The 9,237-nt window shown below is 45.2% G+C and overlaps 1 protein-coding gene across 1 annotated transcript in view; it reads left to right on the top strand.

The window, feature by feature from the left end:
* Positions 1–1,121: 1,121 nt before the first annotated feature.
* The window catches only part of LOC104161804 (muscleblind-like protein 3), a gene marked incomplete at its 5' end in the record, with an annotated part of 17,494 nt that continues 9,378 nt past the window's right edge, over positions 1,122–9,237 (top strand). Inside the window, one exon of the mRNA XM_009700349.1 lies at positions 1,122–1,358. Within this exon, the coding sequence (XP_009698651.1) occupies positions 1,122–1,358 (237 nt within the window). The remainder of the gene's footprint in view (positions 1,359–9,237) is intronic.

The raw sequence follows: 9,237 nt of genomic DNA, 5'->3' as shown, positions 1-9,237 counted from the left end.
CTTGGGGTGCATGAGGAAGAGTATGGCCAACAGGTCGAGAGAGGTTGTCCTTCCCCTATACTCTGCCGTGGTGAGGCCACATCTGGAGTGCTGTGTCCAGTTCTGGGCTCCCCAGTTCAAAAAAGACGAGGAACTACTGGAGAGAGTCCAGTGGAGGGCAATGAAGATGATGAGGGGACTGGAGCATCTCCCTGATGAGGAGAGGCTGAGGGAACTGGGTCTGTTCAGCCTGGAGAAGAGAAACCTGAGAGAGGATCTTATCAATGCTTATAAACACCTTAAGGGCAGGTGTCAAGGGGATGGGGACAGACTGTCTTCAGTGGTACCCAGTGACAGGTTATGGGGCAATGGGCACAAACTGAAACCCAGGAAGTTCCATCTGAACATGAGGAAGAACTTCTGTACTTTGAGGGTGGCAGAGCACTGGAACAGGCTGCCCAGAGAGGCTGTGGAGTCTGCTTCTCTGGAGATACTCAAAACCCACCTGAACCCATTCCTGTGCAACTGCTGTAAGTGAACCAGCTTTGGCAGGGGGGTTGGACTGGATGATCTCCAGAGGTCCCTTCCAACCCTGACCATTCTGTGATTCTGTGTAATGCTAGGGTTGGAGTTTTATTGTGGAAGGTGGTGAGACTGTTTATGTGAAAGAGGCTCCTCATATTTAAGAAAAGGTACTTGTTGCAAATAACAGCAGCATACAACATTTAGAATTAAATGTCATACCCAAGAGTGTGCTCCATAACAAATACATAATCCAGGTGAGACATAAATGGCAGAGTTATTAACATTTAAGCTTTAGAGGCAGGGGAGGAATCCTGAGCTCCAAAAGTTTTGGCAGAACAATATTGACTTCCTAGGGTCACTTTCCATTCTGCACAACTTCTGTACTTCACTTGCATTTGGTAGTTGGCCTTGGTAACGTTGTGGTTTCTTTCATATCCTGAGCCAGTTGTAAGTAGGACCAGTTGCCCCTGTGACTGTTGGTATATGTGCTACCCAAGATGAGCATGGATTTAGAATACACGTCGTTTAATGTGGCCAACTGAACTGACATTCTGTGTTGAAAATACTGAATGAAGAGTAACTTTATGTTCTGCTCAACAATGTGACTTTCTTTTAAGGTTTGTCGAGAGTTTCAGCGTGGAAATTGCACACGTGGTGAGAATGATTGCCGCTATGCTCACCCTATAGATATTGCAATGATAGACACAAATGAAAATACTGTTACAGTTTGCATGGATTACATCAAAGGTCGATGCTCTAGGGAGAAATGCAAGTACTTTCATCCCCCTGCACACCTGCAAGCCAAAATCAAGGCAGCTCAACACCAGGTGAACCAGACAGCTGCAGCTGCAATGGTAAGTAGAGCTCTTCTCAAGCTGTATTTCCATTGCCAAGAGATTTCGTTTGTCATATGTGTCATTTGTGGAAAAGCACGGTGCTTTGGAAATGGCTGACTAGAGAGCTGAGAGCATGTGCAATATGAATCCCATCTCTTCATCCTTTCTGTGTGCTCACCATAGCATGAAGCCCTGTGTGGCGTGGTACATCTTGCCTGTTAGGGACGTGGTGGCGAACCCTGTGATTTTCTGACATGACATCATGATGTGACATGAACGCAAGTACCATAGCACTTGAAACCAACACCTTCCCTGGCTAAGTCGTAGGTGTCAGTTTAGCTTCCTCAGCACACAGTGAAAGCAAAGACTGCCCATCCCATAATACATCCTTTGCAGGGAGATCCTGGCCTGTTGAAGTCAGTAGCAAAATTTCTACTGCCTTAAAAGCAGACAAGATATCAGTTGTTCAAGCTTAGCAAACTTGTGCCTGATACCTTTGCCAAGGCCTAGTGAAACGACAAGACTCAAACCAAGGGTGACTTCCTGACCTGTTTTGATACTGTGGACCTGGTAGAGATGGTCCCACCTGCATTTTAATTTGAATTGTGGCTTCTAATACCTACAGTTCTAAAAACAAGACAAGGAAAACTTAGTAGATAAAATTCCTAGCTGGAGTAAATGTTTGCCATTCTGCTGAATTTGGTTTAATGGCACCTATTTATTCCAGAGACGAGGGAGCTGGGATGTTCAGCTTATGGAGGGAAGTAGAGGCCTAGGGGTTTCTTACCCACTTGTATAAATTCCTGATGGGCGAAGTAAAGAAGACAGAGGCAGACTCTTCTCTGTGGTGTCCAGTGAAAGGGCAAGAGACAACGGGCACAAATTGAGATTCAGGAAATTCCATTTAAACATAAGAAAAAACTTCTTTACCATGAAGATGATCAAACACTGCAACAGCTTGCTCCATCCTTGGAGATACTCAGAACCTGCGTGGATGCAGTCCTGAGCAAGCTGCACTAGTTGACCCTGCTTTGAGCAGAGTGTTGGTGTAGGTGATTTCCAGAGGTCCCTTCCAACCTCATCTGTCCTGTGATTATTTTTTTTTTAAATTTTTTTAAACTAATACTAAAAAGGTTCTTGCCTCCTTTTTGATTTAGAAGTAAGGCTAGTAAAATTTCTCTAAATACCTTTTTTTAAAATTTATTTTTAAATAAAGACAATAAAAGAGGTTGCTTTTCATGTAAACGTAAATCAGAATGATTCTAGAAATTCAATAACTACCCTCCTAGTAACATCAGTATTACTTGGAATGTAATTTGAAGAACCAATTTATACTGTAGTATTTATTTGTCCTGCAGAGTTTCTTTATTAGCTTTCTTGAAAAAAGAGCCCAGGTCTGTTGAAAAAGAACCTTCTGAAATGAAACTCTAGTGTTTTTTACAATTTAATCTTCACTTTTTCACTAATTATCTAGGACACTGCTACTTAACCAAAGCCAATGTATGTTTTATTAATGCTGCTGGCTTCTCTTAAAAATGTAATTAACCCTATTTGTATGCTGTTAACGAGCACCTGTAAAATATTTATTGATGGCTTGTTGCATCACCCCTGCTACCAAAACAGCTTACATTATTCATTGACTTTTCAAGGTTTGATGCATTTACTGTACCTGTTGAGGAATAAGGCTTTAATAAAGAGAACAATGGTGCCCAGTTTTCTTGGATCAAAACAGATATGCCAGACAAATGAGTGTACCGTCTAAAATAGAATTGGAATGACTTCAGATCTAAATTCAGAAGATGTTTCTGAGGGACCCAATCCTGCAGTTACTTGACATGCACAAGTAGTAGCTTTACTCACTCCTGCTTGGCTGAAGTCAGTGCAGCACAGTCAGATGAACTGGGTAGGGCTCAGTCCCCAGTTCAGGATGGCACTTCAGCATGTCCTTGAGCCTCCCTTCTTTACCGGTGGTCCTTCCCTTGCCACAAGCACTCCTGCTGACCTCTGCATGGCGTGTAGCTGCAAAATTGGGGCTGAAGCCTAGTGCAGGTCCACTTGCAGGTGCTACTTCCTGAGCTCTCCTGACCCGCAGTGCTAGCCAAATTGAAGATGCTCTAAAGCACATGTCCTGTGATGACTTTTCTTTACTTTTAAAACTTACTGAGGAAAAATAGCTGACTAGCTGCTAGGCCAGGTAATTACTCAACCACCCCATGTTGTGCATGCCTCGTCTTTTTAATATATTGTATAATGCATTCATTTTTTTAATTTTTTTTTTTCCACCTCCCCAAAATGTTGCGCTCTCTTGACACACCTCTGCTTGCTGTTTTTGTTACTGTGCTTGAACCCCCCTCCCTGGCCCATTGCCATCATGTGCTCGCTGCCTGCTAATTAAGACTCAGCCAGCTGTCAGATCACTGAAGCGACCGCTCGAGGCAACCTTTGACCTGGTACTTGGACCTTTCACCTTCTCGCTTTGCACGTAACCATCTTAGTCTGCATGAAAGCCTTCTGCAGTTGGTCTGTTGTGTTAGTGCCTGGGGAGACTGCCCATCCCGGCCAGAAATGTTGCAGTGTGCGTTCAGACATGCCAATCCTGTGCCCCATGCGCCATCCATTAACTGTCTGAGCTTTGCCTCCTGAAGCCTACATGTGTTTTGGAGGCAGAGAATAGTCCTGGGGGCAGGGGGGGCAGCTCTGGGTTTTGAAGTGTTTTTCCAAACAGCAGCAGCTTTGGAGTCGCGGGATGCAATGTTTCGGTGAGAATTTAACTCATTAGGTCTGCAGTGTGCTGGGTATGCCAGAGGACTGGGTGGTACAGGACAGATTCAGCAACTTTTCGTGGTATGCCCGACAAGCGCAGTCTTGCCTGACAGTGTCATGCTGGCCCTGCAGAATGGTGTTCTGTGCAATGGGCACAACTCAAATTTAGGAGGGAGAGAGCTAAGCAGCACCCTTGGAGATCTGTGCTGGGAACTGAAGCAGGTGCAGGGCAGGACTTTGGTCGTGTGTTGGGTAAGCTGGGGAGATGGCTGTTGCTGCAGCTGGCTCTGTCTCTGGTTCCTCCCCCCATATCCCAGTGGGAGAGTGTCAGCAAAGGGACCTCATTCTGAGTGCCTTTTGCTTCAGTCTCAGGCACAGAATCTGCTCCCCAGGCTTCTGTCTGCAAGCTCTTTTCAGATGAGCTACCTCTGATTATTTTCTAAGTCTCAAATATGTTTTACTTGTTTTCATGATAGTCACAGTGAGGCAAAAGTCATCCTCCCAGTCTGCTGTCAGTCCTGGCTCCATAGAAGACAACTCCTTCCCGTTCACTCCAAATAATGAGGGATCCAATGCATCCTAAAAAAAACCAGCTCCTGTCACTCAGCTATAGCGGGGAAAGGGAAGAGTGGACACAGAGGAGCCCTAAAACCTTCAAGCTAGTGTTGTTCCTCATTCCCAGAGCTAAGAAGCAGAGGCTAATCCATTCCCCTTCCCCTCTGAAAATTTGAGGTTTTTTTTTTTTTGTTCACTCCAAATAATGAGGGATCCAATGCATCCTAAAAAAAACCAGCTCCTGTCACTCAGCTATAGCGGGGAAAGGGAAGAGTGGACACAGAGGAGCCCTAAAACCTTCAAGCTAGTGTTGTTCCTCATTCCCAGAGCTAAGAAGCAGAGGCTAATCCATTCCCCTTCCCCTCTGAAAATTTGAGGTTTTTTTTTTTTTAAGTAGTTAAGAGGCTTGTTTTGGACAGCAGCAGTAGGAAACCTTACTGGGGACCAGCTTCCACCAGCAGTCATGGAAATACACTGTAAATGACATAACAGCCTCTCACTCTCTGCTGCTCACGGCTGGCACAGATGCAGCCCCAAAGCCAGCGCAGGCGGTGACCTGCATGGTGCCTCGCTGCCCTCTCCAAGGAGACGCGGTCTGGCAGAGAGTGGGAAAGCCCTTTAATTCCCCTACCCTCCTGACCTCCCTCTCTGAAGAAACCTTATCAGATAAGTTACTTTTAATAGTCTTCCTGCTCTAAAACATCTGAAGGTTTGCAACTGCATTGTTGGAATATGTCACCTCCTCTGAACCCTTCAGGAAGGCTGTGCACCAGGGAAGGATTCACCGTGGTGATAAGAGCATGTATAATCTTCAGAGGAAACTGCTCAGATTGCTTCTGCTGCTTGCGAGGGAATGGGCACTACCTCTGCCCTCTCAGATTATTTTGCATTTGTCGTGCCTTGGACTGAAGCAGCAAGCCAGATGCAAACCCAGCCCCTCTTTGCTAAGTGCGAAGGGATGAAAATGTGAGCTGGTCCCAGGAGATAGCGATCTGAGGGGAACTTTGAGGTGCAATTAAATTGTTTTGTTGCAAAAAATTAATTCAGTTGTTGTCTTGCAAAAAAATAACGAGAGGGTTGTTAACCAACACGTGGGAAATTCTGACTTTGGCATGCAGTGCATTTTTATCTGTCAGTCATGCTGAAAGATTGCTTTCCATGCCGTGCAGAGAAGTGGCACAAACCTCTTTGTTCAGATGCTCGTGTTCTGTCAGGAATGCGGCTTTCCCAGCCCAAAAATGGGAGGCTGCCTGGCATTTCTGTAGCGGGAATTGTTCATTGGGATCAGTGCAGGCTACCACATGGATACTGAACTGAATTAACCCTTTCACCAGTGCAGATGGTCTGATCATGTTGCATAGGTTGCATACCCATGTGTGCACAGAAACACACAGGCAAAACAGAAAGTCGGAAAAAGTTACTGTCAAAGGCTACTGCTTCATCTGTGATGGTCAGAGCTTGTCCAGAGGGAAATCACAAGCAGCAGAATGAGGTAAATTCACCAAGTTAAGTTCTTTGCTACAAGGGTTTAGTCTAGCTCCTGTCCTGCAGGGGGGAGGCACTTGCTACAGAATTCAGTGAAGTGAAAATGTGGTGAGGAGTCTCCCATTGCCTTTTGTAGGTACTGCGGGGGACACTTGGGAGATTCCTTCAGAACCAGGACATGGTGCAAGACAGAAATGTTGTATCCTCACGAGCTGTTGCAATTCCTGCAGGTCCTGAGACCAATACAAAAATTCTGACCCGTTTCAAATGAGACATGCTTGTTTGCTCCTGTATCCCTCCCAGATCCCTGCGCAGGAGCTGTATTGGCCCAGCTTCATCACGTGAAATTTTAGACACCTCTCCCAGGCATTGTAGGCATTGGAATGGACTCCCCAGGGAGGTGGTGGAGTCACCATCCCTGGAGGTGTTCAAAAAACGTTTAGATATGGCACTTCAAGACATGGCTTAGTGGGTTTAGCAGGCATGGTGGCATCAGGTATACGGTTGGACTTGATGATCTTTGAGGTCTCTTCCAACCATAACGATTCTATGATTTGTAGATAGACCTTTCAGTGAGCGTACTCCTGGCCTGGGGCTCTTACCTCAACACAGGGGCTGGAGAAGTGGTGAAGCCAGAGCCTTCTTGTCCCCCTGGGCCCTCCTGCACCTTAATATCTAAAATAAGATAGGTTGGCAACAGGAGTAGCACATCCCCAGGGCATGCTCCTGTACGAATGCTCCTTCAGCTGCTGGGATGGGAGAGGTGACCCAGGAGGCTGTGCCAAACCAGAAACAGACTGAGATGGGCTCCTGGCTCCTGTGCCCACAGAGCCCACGTGGCAGAGCCAGCCTTCAGGTTGCACAGCAGCTGCTGCAGTGTGCTTGTTTCTTTAGAAGACGCTGGAAATGCTGCATTTATTTGGGCTGCTCCACCCAGGGAGCAGTAGTGAGACTGCTGTAGCTCCCTTCTCTCCCTTGCTCCCAAGGGGCTGTAGCAGGGTAGGAGGAAGGGGGATGTTCGAGAGACGATGGAGTAGTCCGTTGTGCCTTGAGATCCCTATGGCCTCTTGGTGTTTGTATGTTCCCTCTGACTGCAACGCTGGGCTCAGAAATTGTCCTATAAAGAGCCAGGACATTATGGTGAAGTCTCAAAGCCTTCAGCTGTTCTGCTTTTGGCACTACCGTGATGGGATAATGGGCTTTTTGGGGTGGTGACAGCCTTTGGCCAAGAAGCAAGAAGTCAAAAGTCCATTATGTGCCTGGCATAGTTGCTTTGCTATAATTAGTAATTTTTTTTCTGAGGCAGATTTTGGAAGCATCTGAAAAAGAGCATTTAGCAATCGAGCACAGTAAGGAGCATGAATTTAAGTAGCAACTTCTTAAGTCACTGTAAATCTGTAAAACACTTCTGATTTACGTGGAGCTATTCCAGTGTCTGCAAGCTACATATTTGTCCTGTGCCTGGAGCAACATTCATGTAGCCATCATTAAATAGACCAGTTGTAGATACAGTTAGATTTAACATAGATATCAGTGAGGCCTTACCTAGAAATAGAAACTCTTAGGTCTTTACCTAAAAGACCTCATGCTAAAATAAGGATCTTAAGCAAAAGATTTTGGTATGCATGTCTGAGAATGTTGTCCCGTCTTTGACTGCTGTCTTTTGGTACTAGCCAGAAGAAATCTGGAAAGATCAAGTCCTAATGCTGGCACTGGATGCCTGCTAGCATTAGCAGAGGATGTGTGCATGTCTGAGGGCAGTTTTGCAAATGCAATTTCTTCTTCTAATTTTCTTTTTTTAATGTTAAAATCACCCAAAAGCCACCATGTGAGTAGAGATAAGATGGAGTAATGTTTTGCCTGGAAGTGTCTTGCTGAACGTTTCTGAGATGAGCAGTCTCCTATAGCAAGTTAAATTTAAAGTGAAACCTGTTTCTAGATGGTGACAAACTGTTGCAAGCTTTCACTTATATTCTGTTGTGTGTTGATCTTCATAATGCTTTAAGATCTCTTTATTTGTGTCCTTTCTTCGGAGTCCTGTGTGTTTGTAGCCTTGCCCTTCATTAGCTAAACCTCCTCCATTACCCTTCACTGTCACCTATTGGAAAAAAAAAATAGGAGTGATAACCCTATTTTTCAGCCATTGCTTTGCTACATGATATAGACTAACAACTAGGCAGAAAGTACCTGATTCTGCATGACTGCCACGTGCGTAAATCTCGTTGACGTCAATGGGAGCATTACGTGCAAAAGGACTGCAGGGCATAATTAAAAAGAACCCTTTTCTATCACAATGTGGAGAAAAAAATGTGGTTTCTACTTGGGTACAATGAAAAGCTGTAAATCATTAGAAACATTCCTGTCTCCTAAGAACCTGACATACTACTTTGCTGTTGAGACATGCTTGGGTGAATGATGAGTAAGTCACTGAGAAAAGTTCCTGAGTTGGGTTAATGCTTTTTAGCAAGTCTGATCATGAAACAGGTTTGACAGGCTGGAAGAAGCTTGGTGATAGAACAAAAAGAGGGGATTTGCCTGATAGCAAGGCCCACCCAAATCTTGTTCGAACACCAGATTTGTCAATGGTTTTTTCCACTGTTAATAACAAGTGAGCAGTATTTAGCTGTTGGAGGCCACCTTCAAGAAATGGGGAGCAGGTCCAAATCTGCTGGTGGTGAGCTGTGCTGCTGCTGCAAGCGGTAGAGAATCAGGCCTGTTCTTGACCGTGTTGCTCAGCCTCTCAGTGGAAATGCACTTTACAATGAATGTAACAACATGCGTGTAACTGGCAACAGCTACCGCTTTACCGCCTGGACACATGGGTCGGCTGCCCACAAGTGTGCACGCTTCCACACATGCACACCTACATGTAGGCAGGTGTTGAAACAGGCAGAGGCAAGCATCCCTGTTTTTCCTTGGCATTTGTTGCTTATGCTAATCTTCTTGTTTTTAAGTAGTCATCTACTATATTTCTCTTACCTGTTGGGTTTTTTTTAAATGCTTGTTGCCTGCAATTGCTCTTGGTAGTATCCTGTCCAGGTGATCACCTCTCCCCTTCCTTCTCCTCATGCTTTTTTTTCTTTCCCTGTGTGCC

Source organism: Cariama cristata, unplaced genomic scaffold (genome assembly GCF_000690535.1).
Source record: "Cariama cristata isolate BGI_N322 unplaced genomic scaffold, ASM69053v1 scaffold10605, whole genome shotgun sequence".
Taxonomy (NCBI): Eukaryota; Metazoa; Chordata; class Aves; order Cariamiformes; family Cariamidae; genus Cariama; species Cariama cristata.
The sequence above is the reverse complement of the archived record's forward strand: the minus strand, read 5'-3'. Positions and strand labels throughout refer to the sequence as shown.